Consider the following 16204-nt stretch of genomic DNA (forward strand, 5'->3'; position numbering starts at 1 on the left):
CACAGTACGCTTCTTCTTAATAATTTAGCTGCACTATGAATCTGCTTACCAAATTGTTGGTATAAGTAAACATCCAAATAGCCAGGGGGCAGCGTGTGGCCCAGTGGGCTAAGCCTCGGTGTCTGTGATCAGAAGGTCACCAGTTCAAGCCCAGCCTCAGCACAGCTGTAGGTCCTTAAGTCAAGCCCTTAACCCCCTCCCCCAGCTCCCTTCTGGGTGGCTCTTCTGGGTGGCTGCCCTTCACAGCCAGCTTGCACTCCTATATGGGGAGGCATAAAGAGAATTTCCACAAGGGGATCAATAAAGTATTAATTACTATAATTATAAATTTATCACCCAAAGCCCTGGTGATTATTGCACATGGGCAATACAATCGCACTCTGGTATTGCGCAGCCCTAATAGAGTCAGAGTACCAGATTTCAAAACTCAAAGTGGTATCAGTGATGTCACAGTGCACTGTCAGTTACTTTCTAGTTCAACCCAGTAAGAATGCAGAGCTAATCCATCTGTGATCTGATAGTCGTCAATCATTCCACCGACTGTAGCAGACCAAGGTGCCATTTCTCCGTCTCTGGTGTAAAGTGAAGTACATAAAGGGAGTGGCTGCAGTGGAGAGCACCTGACAGAAACCAGAAGGGTAAGGAGCTTTAAGGCTGGAAGACGTAAGATGGTTTCACCCTTATACTCTTGTCTTTAGGCACTGCTCCACCCAAAATAGTAGAGGAGCTCACCTGTGCCACAGGAGACGGAACTGCCTACAGGGGAAACGTCGCTGTGACTGAGTCCGGGAAAACCTGCCAGATGTGGGACAGTCAGACACCCCACAAGCATTCCAGGACCCCGGAGAACTACCCCTGCAAGTATGGCATACCCTGAAAATGAAATGGTGCTGGAAAAATGAAATGGTGCTTTATTTGCCATTTGTGCAAGACCATTGGATTGTTTCTTTTCACATATTCCATCTTGCTCTTCTTTGAGACATGCACACATATAGCAGTTGACAGTGAATTTCGGGGTCAGAGAGCAGCGCAAGGCTATTTATCTGGCACTATAGGAGCATTTTGGGGGCCCCATATTCCCAACAGTAAATATTCTGCCAAGGCTTGAATCAACAACCTTCTGAGGCCCAACCCGTTGATGCATCCGAGATGTAATGGTTAATGCGGTGCCGGAGCCTCACATCACTACACACAAACCACCGAGATGTAATGGTCAATGCAGTGCCGGAGCCTCACATCACTACACACAAACCAGAGGCCAGAAAGTCTGTCAGACTACAACATGCAGGTCCTTTATTCATGTGTGCTGCATGTATAATTTAGCTGTATGAACAGTGACTCTTTGTTTTGTTGTTTGAAAATGGGATGTGTCATTTTTTTGGGTGCTTCCATTCTGCATCAAGCTGTATTGTGATTGCGGGCATGACATTATTTTGCATTTTATAAAAGTGCGTTGCTTGTAATTTGTAGACTGGTTATGGTGGAGGTCCTTCAACATACAGGGAAATGTGGGGGTTGGTGGGAGGATTGGCACTTCAGCCACTGGAAAAAACTCACTGGTAATTTGGTCTAGTGTGGTGCTGAGGTATCACCCACTGCATGGCTGCACTCAAGATTCTCATCCCTGAGGTGGTTTGTCGCATGTAATCAGCGCATGCCCCCCTTACCTATGGTAGTAAAGATTGTGAGTTGTGAGCATGACCTGTGATCCATCATTAGCCAACAAACTTTAGCGTTACTTGCACTGTTCATGACGGAACCAGTGGCAACGCATTTCCTTTTTTTAGGGGCCTTACACTGAACCACTGCAGAAACCCTGACAACGAGAGAATGCCGTGGTGCTACACCACAGACCCGGATAGCCGGTGGGAGTACTGCAAGGTCCCCAGCTGTGGAGATGTGCCCAGCCCAAGTAAGGCCTACTTTTGGCTAAGTTTAATGGCACAGTCTTTGGTTACAGCCATACCCAAGCGAGACATAGCCCCTTTGTCCAGAGTGATTCTTTCAAAAGCTGCTTGGCCTACCCATTAAAAGATTAGCATACAGAAGAATCCATTAATAAGTTAAGAACTGCAACATTGAACATGACCTCTAGGGGGAATAAAGTTCAAGATGGCAATGTTGAACACAGCCTCTAGGGGCTGACAATCATTAGATGGTAAATACACAATTCTGGTTGGACTTTGGTTTTCAGCAAATGGGACTCCTTAAGACTCAAATCCAGTGTCATAGAGGACACCATCCACGAAAAAAAGAGAAATGTGATATTTTGTTCTCTCTCCGCCTACATACTGTAGTTTCTTGTAGCTCCGTGTGGTTTTTGATCATGACCATCAGAGTTGATGGTATACAGTTGTAGATGTCTAATACTGATTGCCATTTCTATACCTGTCAGTTGAGCCGGTCATCGCCCCGGAGTCAGACTGTTACGAGGGCAATGGGACTTCCTACCGCGGAGTCACGTCTGAGACCATCAGTGGGAAGAAATGCCAGTTCTGGACCTCCATGCAACCCCATACCCACAAAAAGACCCCGCAGAGCTACCCGAATGCGTAAGGCTCAGCTCAAAGCATGGGGCGGGGGGGGGGGGGGGAATCACCACTAGCCACAAAGCTAACAAAAAGGTGCGAACCATCCTTCGTCTTTCACGTGCAGGGACCTGAGGAGAAACTACTGTCGCAACCCAGATGGGGATCGCGCCCCCTGGTGTTACACCACCGACCCCACTGTGAGGTGGGAGTTCTGCAAGGTGCAGAAGTGTGAAGAGAAGCCCGTAGTGGTCGTGCAGGAGTTCGGAGCAAATGTACCCCAAATGCCACAGCCCACCGAGGCTAACCAGAGATTGCCGGCGGCTGAGGAAGGTAGGTTGGAATAAGAGAACAAATTGAGAAATAAAAGATAAGAAAAAGATTTAAATTGCAGTCCGTATGTACAGTGTCTGATATAGATGCATTGAAATACATTAACACCTTACAAGTGTACATTAGTGGTGTACAAGTGAGGCAGATAATGGATACCAAGCATACAACATTCAAGGAGCATTTCTAATATGACAACTTAAGTCACACATATAAGTATCTGGTCCTCCTTTTTTAAACTTCATTATTAATTAGCAGTTCCCAATGCAGTTCCAGTCCAAGTCAAAAATGCATCCTGACCCCTGGTAACTGTGCCCTTCACAGGCTGTAAGGATGGCAATGGACAAAGTTATAGGGGCCCCGCATCTGCCACCATAATGGGAGTGACATGCCAAGCCTGGAGTTCTATGACCCCCCATCAGCACGCAAGCTTCACCCCAGAGTCACACCCAGACAAAGGCCTAGAATCCAATGTAAGTCTTGGAGCCGGGCTACTCAAACTATCCTATTAGCACTTTTATTTGGAATTAAGCAAGGACATGTCAAGAAAAAAAAAAATCTCTAAAACATGCAGAAGATGCTCGTGGGAGTTTCACTTACACAAAAGGTATTCTGAGGTCAGAATGAAAAATGATTGGTTCAGAGAAATAACCAATCATGATTGTACAGGAGGTGGGTCCAAGCAACTAAAGAAGGCACTACCAAACATTGCATAGGTTGGACCCACCTCCTCTACAATCATGATTGGTTATATCATTTTTTTTTTTTCTGCCCTCAGAACACCTTTGTGTAAGTAAAACTCCCATGAGTGTTGAAGACCTACACTACCTTAAAAAAAGAAATGTCTTCCATTTCTTGAAACTCTTTGGCAACTTTGTAGCAAACACGTTCTCCACCTCGTCATTAGAGTGTAACAAGGTTATGGGGTGGTCCCGTTTTTTCGATAAGCAATGCAGAAACCCCGATAGTGATGTCAATGGACCTTGGTGCTACACGACGGACCCAAACAAAAAGTGGGATTACTGCAGCATTCCAGATTGTGGTAAGATGATCTTCGCAAATTAAAGAAACAACCTATAACCATCTTCAAAAGATGATTCTGAGTTTACTTAAGTGGTTATCAGACAGCCCTAGGAGTGAGGCTGAATCTACATACATGGCATAATTTGTGTATGATTATACCTAGCCTGGTCTATCTATTCTATGGGTATTTAATGTAATGGCACAGTCATGGCCAATATGGAGCCCAAGGGAAGCATCATCACTGATGCCCTCATCCAAGGCAAAGTGAAATCGGCTGGCAGCGGCCGCCTGGGTCACCTAAGGGATTGACCGGCCGCATGTTTGGCTACTTCGTGGTCTACAATGCCTGTAGTGGTCTGCAGCACTTTGCGGTCTTTTTGGTTCAACCCGAAAGCTAGCGAAAAATGCGGACAACCGAAGGTGAAACCAAGAAGGTGCTTCGGCCGAATCGTCGGCGGCTGCAAGTCCACGCCCCACTCCTGGCCCTGGCAAATCAGCCTCCGCACCAGGTAAGAGGCACGACCCTCTGAGCACTAACGCAAAGCGTGCATCGCAAAGGTGGAAGGAGTGCCAGCGCAAAGACACTTCACTAACTCATTTACATACTCAGCGATGCTAAAATGACATTGGCCCGCATCAAACTGTCTTTCACAGTCTTTCACAGTCACACACACGCTGTACTTACAATCATCACCGCTGCTCCTATGTTTCAGCACCGGCCTGCATTTCTGTGGAGGAACCCTCATCAAACCTCAGTGGGTCGTTACGGCTGCTCACTGCCTGGAACGGTAAGACAAGCACTACCGTAACCCGCCAACCATGAACAGAAGGACTGTTCTAAACCACAGCAAACTTCGGGTCGATGAGATAAACGGGGTCATGTCTCAGTAATGTGATACAACTGAGAAATAATGTGAAATGCTTTAGTAAAAACATCCCATACAAACACTTCACTACTATCATGCATCTACAGAGTGTAAATTTACATTGAAAAGGAGCTTCTTCAAATAAGATAAGACATGACTTTATTGTCATTGTATGTCTACAATGAAATTTTGTGGTAGCTCACAGACAGAAAACTGCAGTAGATACTAAGATAAATGTACATTAAAATAAGACAGTAGCATTTCTGACAAACAACAATAAAAAGTATTCCAAGGCAAATAAGTAAAAACAGTATAGTAAGGAGATATCGCACAATGGAAGTGAATTGGATTAGAGTATTGTTGCTACGTTCATACAATGTGGTGTGTTGATCACATACAGTATTGTGCAAGTTACTGAAAATTAGTAGATAAAGTTACTAGCTACTTCATCCAAAAATAATTTACCAATTACTGCATATAAAAGTAATTAGTTACTAGGGAAAGTGACACTTGTGTTAATTCAATTCTCTAATTAATGCATATATATCATATATATCCAGACAGCACACATACTTTGCCAGGATGTTGGTTTAAGAATAGAATGTCATTAAATGATCACATTTCAGTAAGACGTATGAACAGTATTTAAATGATCACATAAGCTAATGTGTGTTCCAGTTTATCACATTTTTTTTCCCTATAATTTCAGTTTAGCAAAACTGTTAGGCGTATTGTTACTGTTTTGTCAAGTCAGTATTTAAATAAACGTATAACTTTTAATCACTTAAAATGTTTGCATCGTATATGGTTTTAAATTGTATGCTACATGTGGGAAAAGCACAACAAATCTACCCTATAGTATATAAATATATACAATATAACCCTATTGTGGGTTATATAGCCTAATCAGGAAGAATAACAGAAGGCTAAACATCGCGTAGTAATCCCAACATTATAATGCTGTTGAAATAGGAATGTCCACTGCAGACATAGTGACAATGCATGTGTGCTGTCAGGGTAGTTTTATTATTGCAGAGTTGCTGCTGTGACAACGCCAGACAATACAACTGTCACATTTTATCTACCACTGTACCTGTAATATCACCCATTCATTGCGCCACTGTAATGTTGGATGATGTTAGATCATAAACAGAATATTATGGGAACAGGCTGCATTTGTCCATTAATATTTTCATGCAAGACACAAGTAACAAGTAACGAGCCCATTTATATTTCACTACTTTAAGTTGCTTTATTTAACTTTAATAGGTAGTTACATTACTCATTACCACCACAAGTGTGTTACTACAAACACTGTTCATATATTACTGTATGTGATATGAATGCATAAAAATGTCGGAGTGCATTAGCAGCTGTGAGGTATGAATGGGAGAAGGTAACAGGAATGGACTTTACAGTCCTCAGTCACAATGGAGGGTGTGGAGATGGAAGCTTCTGCTCTGGGGAAAAGGCTGTTCGCTCAATCTCTCTTCCCTGATGGCAAGGGGACAAACAGACGGTGTCCTGGGTGGGTCAGGTCCTTGCTGATGTTGGGAACCTTCTTGCGCAGGCAGCTAACCTTCACCGTGTCCAAATTCAGAAGTTCAGTTGCTATGATTTCCTGAGCAGTTCTTGCCACGTGGGACAGGGCCATTCCGTTTTCGGAGGTGCAGCTGGGACCACACCGTGGTGTTCTTTATGGTGCTGCCATAAAAGGACATAACGGATGAACACTGATCTCCACAGGCTTACAGTTTCACCAAATCAGCTGTGGGCAGATGCGATAACTAAATAACTTTTAATTACTTTTAAATAGTCACACCAACTGACACTGCAGCCTGAAGAGTGTTTAACCCTGCATGTTAACTCATATTTCACATGACTTTTGACTGCTGCCCAGGTCAAAGAATCCCGGTGCCTACAAAGTGTACCTTGGAATCCACACAGAAAGAGCAACAGAGCCTTCCAAGCAGGTGCTAAACCTGGAGAAGCTGATTTTGGGCCCTGTGGGGACAGACATCGCGCTGCTCAAGTTAGAGAGGTGGGATCTTAAGAATCGTTAGGCAACTGGTAAATTTTAAGAATGGTGGTGGGGCAAGAAGTGTACTGAAAAGTGTACTGAAAAGTGCACTACAAAGTGCACTAAAGTACTTCCTGTATTGCAGGCCAGCTATCATCAATGATCAGGTGCAGACAGTTTGCCTGCCAGAAAAAGACTACATCGTACCAAGTAACACAGAATGTTATGTGACAGGCTGGGGAGAGACGCAAGGTACGTGGACAGTTAATTGGGGCTAAAGTGGCCACACTTCAGACTGCCGCTGTGCCCTGAATGGGTTCCTGCCTCATTACATCCTTTGGTATGAAAAATGGCTGCTGCTGTTTCAGACACGGGAGGAGAGGGCATCCTGAAGGAGACCGGGTTCCCGGTCATCGAAAACAAAGTGTGCAACCGCCCAGCATACCTTGCTGGCAGGGTGAAGGACCACGAGATGTGTGCAGGAAACATCGAGGGGGGTACAGACAGCTGTCAGGTGCGGAAACAGAGACAGCGGCCAGTGACACTTGCTCAGTATAGCCATGGAGCTACAGTTGCATTTACGGCGCCCTCCGCAATTATCGGCCTTCTAAAAAGGGTTAGAAAAAAATCCACCTTTTGGTGAAGCAGCCTCATCTCACAGTGAAAAAATTAGAAAAATCCAACCTTCAATTGAAATAAATTTATTCAAAGGAAAACAAATCCTTCATCAATAAATAATTATTTCCAACAAAAACACGTGTCACGATTATTGGCACCCCTGCTTTTAATACTTTGTACAGCCTCCCTTTGCCAGTATAACAGCACTTGTCTTCTCCTATAACATCTTATAAGTCTGGAGAATACAGAGCAGGGCATCTGAGACCATTTTTCTGTACAGAATCTCTCCAGATCACCCAGGGTCCGAGGCCCTCTCTTCTGCACTCTCCTCTTCAGCTCAGCCCACAGGTTTTCAGTGGGGTTCCGGTCAGGGGACTGAGATGGCCCTGGCAGAAGCTTGATTCTGCGGTCAGCTAACCATTTTTATGTCGATTTGGACATGTGCTTAGGAACACTGTCCTGCTGGAAGATCCAGTGAAGGCCCAGTTTTAGTTTCCTGGCAGATGTATTATGTATAATTTACATGGGAAACATGCTTCAGTTACATTGTGTTCACTATAATTTGCAGGGGTGCCAATAATCGTGGCGCATGTGTTTTTGTTAAAAATAATTATTTCTTGATGAAGGATTTGTTTTTCTTCGAATAAATTAATTTCGATTAAACGTTGGATTTTTCTCAAATTTTCAATGTGATGATGCTTTGCCAAAAGGTGGATTTTTTTCTAACCCTTTTTACAAATTTTTACAAGGGGTGCCAATAATTGTGGAGGGCGCTGTGTTCTGATTGCCTGTGGTTTTCCCTTCTACAGGGAGACAGTGGGGGTCCTCTTGTGTGTTACAGCAAGGACTCATTCGTCCTCCAGGGAGTGACTTCCTGGGGATTGGGCTGTGCAAATCCCATGAAGCCTGGGGTTTATACCAGAGTCTCAAAATTTGTTACCTGGATTGAAGATACGATCAAGAGGAACTGAATAATCTCATTGAAAGGAACTGCAGACTGAGCAAAGCAGATTTTATGGTTATTATGTTCTATGGAAAGCTTTGAATTAGTAAAACGGAAGGTGAATCATTGTACCCAGTAGTACGTACTTTTAAGTTGTCAGGATGCCAATTCTGTTTTGTTGTTAATGAATAAATCAAGGAACTCATTGACTGGTATATCACTGACTTGCAAGTTACTTTTTGATAAAAGTCCATCAAATAGTTGCAAATCTAAGAATTTCCTTGCGAGTCTCTGTCGCTACAGCAGTTCTGTACTGGAGGAATACAGAGGTCATAGAACACCTGCTTCAGGGATAATTTTCTGTGCTTGCTATTTTGCTGTTCATTAAGCTGTATATGATTTAGAAATGTCTCTGCACACCTGGCCGACAGTCAACTGTGAGAATCTTATAGCTTTGGCTTTGCATAACCATCATTATTATACAAAAAAAAATGCTAAATGCTCTGCTAAATAGAGATTAGAATATTAAAAACAACGTGCTGTGTAAACCATGAATGTGAAACTGTCAAATAATTTGAATAATTACTTGATCCAGACTAGAGTAAGCTGTGAAAAGACACTTTGCATCAATTGTACCTTCATAAAGCATTTATAATGCCTTCATAGAATATTCACAAGTAGGCTTAATGTACATAAGCATTATATGATTATGCTTGTTGTTATATAATGTTTGTTATTAATGTATATTAAAGCTGAAAGTGCACTGAATGTTCTATGAATGTTTTATAAAGGCATTATGAAGGAGCAATTAGTGTAAAGCAATACCACTTAGTGTCTTCAAAGGACAGTAACAATACTAGCAATTACAGAAGAAATAGAGATGTAGCAGGAAAATATACAATTCATGCTCTTTATGGCATGCTAAGTAGATATAGTGGTGTACAATGTCAATTAATTATTCACAATTTATTATAAAAATAAATTATAAAAATGTGCTGGTGCAATTTCATGGACACATCTGTGGATGTTATTGTCATCTATAAGACAGCAAAGTGACCAAAATGAACCTGATCAATCAAACCACGAAAGGCCCTTTGCTGGCTGCACCTTCTGGGTCTAAGAGGTTCATCGCCTGCGGCTCAGTCAGGACGCTTTTTTTCTGCCTAAAACACAGAAAGGTTTGATCAGAAATCACTGATTCATATCAAAAGGAGAATCCCGCCCCTAAAAGAAAAAGTCATTACGTAGTAAGACTGCTGCATTAAGACTAGTATGTTGAAAAGTGAAAAAATATGGAGTTAAACTTAATAATCTTTATATTTATTGCAGTACAAATAAACATTCAGTGTAGATAAAAATGTGAGCTGTGCGATAACCGAAAGCAGATGCAGTCTACCACAAAATATCACATTCATTTTACATCACAGAAGGCTCATTCAGGAGTTTAAAAGGCAACTTATGACTTATAAATGTGAATCAAAAACAGCCTCCAGAAGCAGATACTTGAAAATCCTAATGGTCTGAAGGGAAAATCCCACCTGTCAGGGAACTCAATGTCATCAATCGTTTGCGGTAGAGGGAGTCCTCTGGTTTCAGGTAACATCAGAACCAGAATCCCAGCAATGAATGAAACCACACCTGTTTGATCACGCAAAACCATAGTCAGTGCTCAAAATGCCCCTACGCAAAGATGGTGTCCCTCAGCATATGAAAAGCCTGGTATCTGACTGTCACCTCCTTTAAAAACCAGGGATGCTACTGACTACAATGGAAAACCAGACAAACTGACCCTTGTTCTCAGTCAGTTCTGGCGCTAGAAAGCGGCGCCCCAATTTCAGAATCAGAATCTTCATTAACACATCACCACTGCTGTTGGTCATTTGGGCCCAGTGAGGACCGGATTGGGAAACACCGACTTAGCCCACCAAAAATAACAAGTGGCAACTCAAGCCAGATGCCAGAAAGCCTGTAGAGCAGGAACGGTGCCACCATTCCCCCGACGTCGGACAGTGCGGAGCACACAGACACGCCCAGGTTCCTGCAGATGGGCGATTAAGGAATGCAGCCCAAAAGACCGGCAGGACAAAGGTCAGCCAGGAGGAGAGCATGCCCGTGAACCATCACACACATTCCAGAGCTGGCGGGCAACAGAAAAAGAGACTTCCAGAATCTTCTAATGACTGAACATGGCATTGCAACAAATGTTCAAATGGAAATCATTTCACATAATTTGGAAAGACATTTTGTTAATTTACCAGCGTTGCATTTACCAGTAATGTCACACATATCTGTGAGAGAATTTCTTAAACTTTTGCAAAAATTGTTCACGCCTTTACCGGATGAAAGTTGGATATAACTCAGTGTTCACAAATGCCACCAATTCGAAGGTCATCGTGATGCCCAGTCGACCCACACACGCCACTGCTGTTTTGAACCAGAACATTCCTTCAAAAAATAAAAAACAAAAAATAAAAGACCATTCCTACTTTGTCTGAAAGATCGTAGGATGGAGCTAGAGCACGCACCTTCTGGTGTGAGAGCGACAATAAAGCAAGCTAGCCCAGATGTGACGTTAGCCGTTACGAAGGGAAGGCGTCGCCCAATGCGGTCGATTGTGAAGAGAATAAGGAGGGCAGCAGGGAATTCAACTACTGCGGAGATCAGGAAATCCACATAAACGTTCCCACCTTGAATACCCAAGCGCATGACAAGTCCTTGGTAGACCACGGCACTGGTGAACCTGCGAAAATGGAAGGGCAAAGCGATGTTAGCATGCGACGAACGCCATTAGGACGTTAACAGCGATGTGACCCGCCTGAAACCGATTACCAGTTGAACATAAGAATGAAGGTATGCTTTCGCATTTTTGGAGTTCTGATCAAATCAACGAAGGATGCTGTTGCCGCCTCTACGTTCTCATCTTTCAGAGTCTGTGAAACATTAAACCCTGGGTTAGTACTGCTGCTAAGGATGTATCGTTTCAAAGGTAATAAATCAAGAGATGTTAACATAAATCAAGAGACGTTTTATCATCGTGTTGCAGCACTGAAATTATTACAAATTATAGTATGCCTCATAAAGCAAAAATGACGAACGGCAGTTCAAATCGCACATTTAAGGCTACATTGACATTTTTACTGTCAAGTCTTAGCGAAAAGATTCCTTTTGACATACATGCAACCCGAGGGCAATCTACCTCTATATTGTTGGAAAGGATTCTCCTGTTCTCTTTCGCTATCTTCTTAGTAATTTTAACAGCCTGTCTTGAGTTCTTTTGAGAAAGAAGCCATCTTGGTGATTCAGGAATAAACCTGCCGGGATTAGGTTTCGTTTAACAGTAATAGTAGCAACAAAATTTAATAATCATATCAGCAACACATGCTTGAGTCCTCAGAACTCCGTTCTGATGTTTACAGTGTCATTCTCCGTAACGCCATAATATTCATGGTTTTTCAGTGAACGCTTTACCAGTAATAGGCCAAGAAGATGAGGTATGGTGCAGAAAAGGCCACTTGCAGCCAGCGCCAGTCGGTGATTAGGTAGGCAATCAGGGGCAGAATCAGAAGTCCGATGCTGAAGAACATCTGGTATATGATACCCACTGTTCTCCTGTACTCCACACCCACCAGCTCAGTGACTGTCGGTGAGTGGAGTGGGAGTCGAGATGGAGGCAGAGACAAGTTACTGAGATACCCTTGATGTGTCTAAATGGCCTTGATGAGGCAAAACCAGATAACAATTGAGCCCATGCTTAAATTTAAGAGAGTGCATATAAAATTCAAAGCCATTCAATGCTGGTAAACTGACTGTGTTACAAAGAGGGGATAGGAACCATAAGTTCTCATTAAATGAAGACCTTGGACACCACACAACATCAACAACAGACAATAAAAGAGGAACAATGCAGGATGTAGCAATATCTCAGTAGTTAGAAAGCTCCCAATCTAAGTCCCTGTGATAGAGAGAAGTCCATAGCGGCATAGCGGTGATTATCCTTACTCAGAACATAGCCGGCAACCCAGCCACCCTTGACGCCTAATCCATGCAAGAATCGGAAGACAAGCAGTGATACGTAATTTGGGGAAATTGCCATAAGAATCCCTATGACCCCATTGAAAATATTGGACATCAGAAAGCTCATTTTCCGCCCGAATCTAGAAATAAACAAGACAAGATGTTAGACAAAAAAACAAAAAAACAAAAACAAATTTAAATGTACTAGTTAAGACTTTGCTCAATGTGACATCTGATCGACATCTGAAAAATTATACCACACTATGGCTGAAATGATGTATGAAAATGATGATGCATCTACAATTGCAGCAGCATCGAGACCTTAAAGACGGGCGTAAACTTTATGCATGGAACCTTAAAGACGGGCGTAAACTTTATGGACAGAACCTTAAAGACGGGCGTAAACTTTATGCATGGAACCTTAAAGACGGGTGTAAACTTTATGGACAGAACCTTAAAGACGGGTGTAAACTTTATGCATGGAACCTTAAAGATGGGCGTAAACTTTATGCACGGCACATTCTCAGTCCACAGTTGCACCTGTCAGCCAAATATCCAACGACGATGCTGCCAAACAGGAAACCAGCATTGACTGCAGCCTGGAACATGTCTACCAACCAGTCATTAGCACAAACCAGGTCAAACTGAAACATAAAATGCACGCAATGGGCACAAACATCATGAGCCGGCAAAAATTCACGACCAGATTCCTCTAGTTGTAATTTAGAAGGCTAAAAAAAGACACAGAAGCATTGAATGAATGACTCGATTTTTGGAATGTTGAGCTGTGGGGACAGCCAACTACACGGGCAATTAGAGTATTAAAATGGATAAATGGTGACAGTATAATTTGATCCAGCCTGTCAGGTATGGACCTGAATTTCAGGAACTTCCTAATACTCTTTGTACTTCTCAGAACACAACACATGCATAGAACTACAACCATCAGAGCCAAGAACTTCACCTCAGTTACAAAGGATTTCCTTCCTCCGTAGTCGTACTCCCAGCCATATTTGCAGTTTGCGATGGGGAAGCCATCGCTGATGTTACTGAATCCGTCTTCCGTGTCGTCGCAGATAAAGGCGGTATTGTTCCAATCCTTGTCGTACATCTCGCACTGGCTGTGACCAGCGCCAGCGGAGACGTTGACCCGGGGCACGCTAAACTGGCGAGCTTCCAGCGGAGTCCAGCCGCAGCGCTCGCTAATCTGGCTCATGCCTGGGTCATGGCACCAGTGCTCTGGCGTGAAGCCCTGGAACACGATGCCCACATAGACCCCAGCGAAGGGCATGGATACCAGGCACAGCAGACAAAATATGCGCTTCTGGCTTCTGCCGAACTTGCCAGCCTCCTCCAGGATGTCATCAAAGGTAGTCATGACTGCGGCGCGGGTACCGGGTTCTGTGACTCCGTGGCGCCTGACGACGGTTTTGCTTGGGGAAAAAAACTAGACCTGCAGGTGGACCTTTGCCCCATTGGTGTTGTGCTAGATGCACCACAGCATTCACAAATGTGACCGGTTACTTTTTAAAAAGGGACACGCTTCAGATGTCGTAAATAGATGTAACCTTGACCTGCAAGCTACTCAGTGCAAGATTTTGTCAGAGGACACTTTGCCCACATGAAGAGCTGCCAAAAACCCATTGGAACCAGTGTATCATCACAAAAGCAGACTCCAGTAACAGCTGTGTGCATTGATATTTCCATATAGGTTTGCTAATAGAACGCTACTCTGTGTGGGTGAGATTGGAGAACCCTTATGCAAGTCGAGGGTGGGCTACTAAGCATGTCAAACACAGCAAGCCAGAAAAGCTGATCTCTTAATTTATTGAAATAATGCAATACCATATTCGAACATCAACATTTTAAATAGGAAAACAGATCCAAAAAGCAATAAAACATACCAGTTTGGGAAAGAGGAGACAGGACTTCCCAGAACTCCAAATTGAAAGAACGAACAATTAAATTTACACCCAAAAGTGAGGTTTTGAAGCTTATTCTCACAAAATCAGTACCAATCGCGACACATTGAATCAACCCAGACTGCCACATACAAGACAGGCTAAACCAGAGCTAGAACCAGCAGGAATCAGCAGAACCAGAACCAAGAGAACCATCTTGCTCATTCCCGTCCAACACACAACGCACACTTAGGACGTCGTGTATGAAAGTGCTTTTTAGACGATTTTCCTTCACAGAACGATTGGTGTGCTGCACCTATTGATGCCATAATCTATGCCTCCCTTCTAATGGAGACCGAATTTGAAAGAACATTCTAGAAAAGAAAAGAAAAAAAAAATCAAAAATCTCTCAAGGATGCTCCAAAGAAACAGAGTTTACACGTTTGATCCCAGCCCACATTCTGGTGCAAAGCTTTGGGAAAAATCACCAAGTGAATTTTCTATGAACCGTCTGTACCTACATGTACTAGTGTTCATAAAGGCATGTGTTGTAATACTCATGAAATAAGCAAAATACAGACCAGAATAGTGTCCCTTAGGAACCAAAGTAAGAGTCAACAAACAAGCACAGTAAATACTTCCCATCGCCTGCACTGTCAGAGCTCAGGAGCAATTCTTCTTGTGGAACGTCATGCAAACTCATGGTTTTGTACAAAAAAAAAATTATGCAAAATTAACGACACAGCCACAGTAGATGGGCAAATCTACCAGAACAGTAACCCTGAATGGTAACCCAGTACCAGTGATTGAAACAAACTTCTGACCATGAGGATTATTATCATACTGAGCAAATGTTCCTAATGGCACCAGGTACCTCAGTTCTGATCTCTACGTCATGCAGAACCACAGGCAGTTTTTTGGCAAAAGAACAGTTACAAGTGTTATGAGGGAAAAGCTACTCTTATTTAAGACAGACTGTCTTGAAACGGGAAGCACAATGTAGAGAGCTGAATGCTTTGGCGGTGATGTTCGTCACACTTATAAAAACGAAACAAAACAACAATACATGTCGAGGCAATACAACTCGGCAAGAAACTCCTCAAAGTGATCCAACGATTCCACATTCCAAGTGTCTTATCAGATAATTACTGATTTAAATGCATTTCATTTGTTTTTAGGCATATTAATATTTATCGGGGTTTGTAGTATACATTATGGAATTACAGTGCGCGTCCTGTCTTGTTTTTTGCTGTTTTTAACTGGAGTGCAGAACAGCTCAGAAAACAATTAAAAAATAAAGCTGGTTCGTGTACGTTTAGTTGATTTTAAAGAACAAAATGGCAAAGAGTCACCTTTTGGGGGGGGGGGGGGGAAATCTGCTCTTTAAAACTGTAAATGTCACAATTGAATATTATTCCCTTTTTTTTTTTTTAATAAAAAAAAAAAAGAAAAAAAACCCCAAGGTGGGTATTGAGAGTGCGGAGCGGAGCAGGGTATATCATGCCCCCCGGGAGCTGAGAGCTTCAAACGTTGAGGAGGTCCTCGTCGCTGTCGTCGTGGAAGGAGGTGGGATTGGGCCCCCGCTTCCGGCGGGGCTTCTCCCGCCGTTTGCCCCGCCCGACCCGCTCGTCCTCCTCCAGGAGTCCCACCAGGTCCTCGTCGCTCTCGGGCCCCCGCAGCAATGGGGCCCGGCGGGTACGCTGCTGTCGGGCTGCGGGCTTGCTGGCGTGGACGCGCACCTCAGGCACTGTCAGCACCTCGTCCTCGCTGTCCTGCTCGTCCAGTGACAGCGAGCGCAGTGCGTCGGCGTGCACCGCCCGCGTGGTCACGTGACCGTTCTCCTGCACCTCCTTTCCCCGCCGTGAGGATAACTCTGCGGGCTCCATCTCCTCCATCAGCCACTCTGTCTCGTCGTCCCCGCCCAGCTCTTCTGTATTTACCTTCAGATTAAGATGAACTTT

At 43.5% G+C, this 16204-nt stretch overlaps 3 protein-coding genes across 8 annotated transcripts in view; 1 reads left to right on the forward strand and 2 right to left on the reverse strand.

Moving 5' to 3' along the window:
- Positions 1–8989, forward strand: part of plg (plasminogen) — a 26153-nt gene extending 17164 nt beyond the window's left edge. For all 3 annotated transcript variants that reach the window (XM_072702822.1, XM_023797236.2, XM_023797237.2), the window contains 12 exons: positions 699–861; positions 1788–1912; positions 2396–2552; positions 2656–2861; positions 3183–3331; positions 3807–3900; positions 4276–4390; positions 4595–4669; positions 6648–6788; positions 6913–7019; positions 7136–7281; positions 8195–8989. In XM_072702822.1, the coding sequence (XP_072558923.1) occupies positions 699–861; positions 1788–1912; positions 2396–2552; positions 2656–2861; positions 3183–3331; positions 3807–3900; positions 4276–4390; positions 4595–4669; positions 6648–6788; positions 6913–7019; positions 7136–7281; positions 8195–8356 (1640 nt within the window). In that variant the 3' untranslated portion in view covers positions 8357–8989. The remainder of the gene's footprint in view (positions 1–698; positions 862–1787; positions 1913–2395; positions 2553–2655; positions 2862–3182; positions 3332–3806; positions 3901–4275; positions 4391–4594; positions 4670–6647; positions 6789–6912; positions 7020–7135; positions 7282–8194) is intronic.
- On the reverse strand, positions 4890–13788 carry slc22a2 (solute carrier family 22 member 2). 4 transcript variants are annotated; one of them, XM_023797239.2, is made up of 12 exons: positions 13307–13788; positions 12883–12986; positions 12328–12482; positions 11797–11965; positions 11525–11639; positions 11158–11258; positions 10854–11068; positions 10665–10773; positions 10254–10366; positions 9867–9966; positions 9436–9491; positions 4890–6451 (listed from the first exon to the last, which is right to left on the reverse strand). In XM_023797239.2, exons 1-12 carry the CDS (start codon positions 13718–13720, stop codon positions 6444–6446), a joined length of 1659 nt encoding a protein of 552 aa, XP_023653007.1. In that variant the 5' UTR covers positions 13721–13788; the 3' UTR covers positions 4890–6443. The 4 variants fall into 4 exon arrangements, 3 of the variants coding, with proteins under 3 accessions (XP_023653007.1, XP_023653006.1, XP_023653008.1); XM_023797238.2 differs by having other exon boundaries at positions 9396–9491; XR_011984131.1 differs by lacking the exons at positions 4890–6451; positions 9436–9491 and having other exon boundaries at positions 9866–9966; positions 10254–10465.
- A 362-nt stretch (positions 13789–14150) lies between these two features.
- The window catches only part of igf2r (insulin-like growth factor 2 receptor), a 37945-nt gene continuing 35891 nt past the window's right edge, over positions 14151–16204 (reverse strand). The window contains exon 48 of the mRNA XM_072703177.1: positions 14151–16183. Coding sequence (XP_072559278.1) covers positions 15767–16183 — 417 coding nt within the window. The 3' untranslated portion in view covers positions 14151–15766. The remainder of the gene's footprint in view (positions 16184–16204) is intronic.

This window comes from Paramormyrops kingsleyae, chromosome 19, assembly GCF_048594095.1.
Source record: "Paramormyrops kingsleyae isolate MSU_618 chromosome 19, PKINGS_0.4, whole genome shotgun sequence".
In the NCBI taxonomy this organism is placed as follows: Eukaryota; Metazoa; Chordata; class Actinopteri; order Osteoglossiformes; family Mormyridae; genus Paramormyrops; species Paramormyrops kingsleyae.

Coding starts and splice junctions, on each gene's coding strand:
- slc22a2 (XM_023797238.2), bottom strand. CDS start 13,720: ATGACTACCTTTGATGACATCCTGGAGGAGGCTGGCAAGTTCGGCAGA. Junction 11,640..11,796: donor ATCTTCTTGGCCTATTACTG/GTAAAGCGTTCA, acceptor TAATCCCGGCAG/GTTTATTCCTGAATCACCAA. Junction 11,069..11,157: donor TTCATTCTTATGTTCAACTG/GTAATCGGTTTC, acceptor CCATTTTCGCAG/GTTCACCAGTGCCGTGGTCT.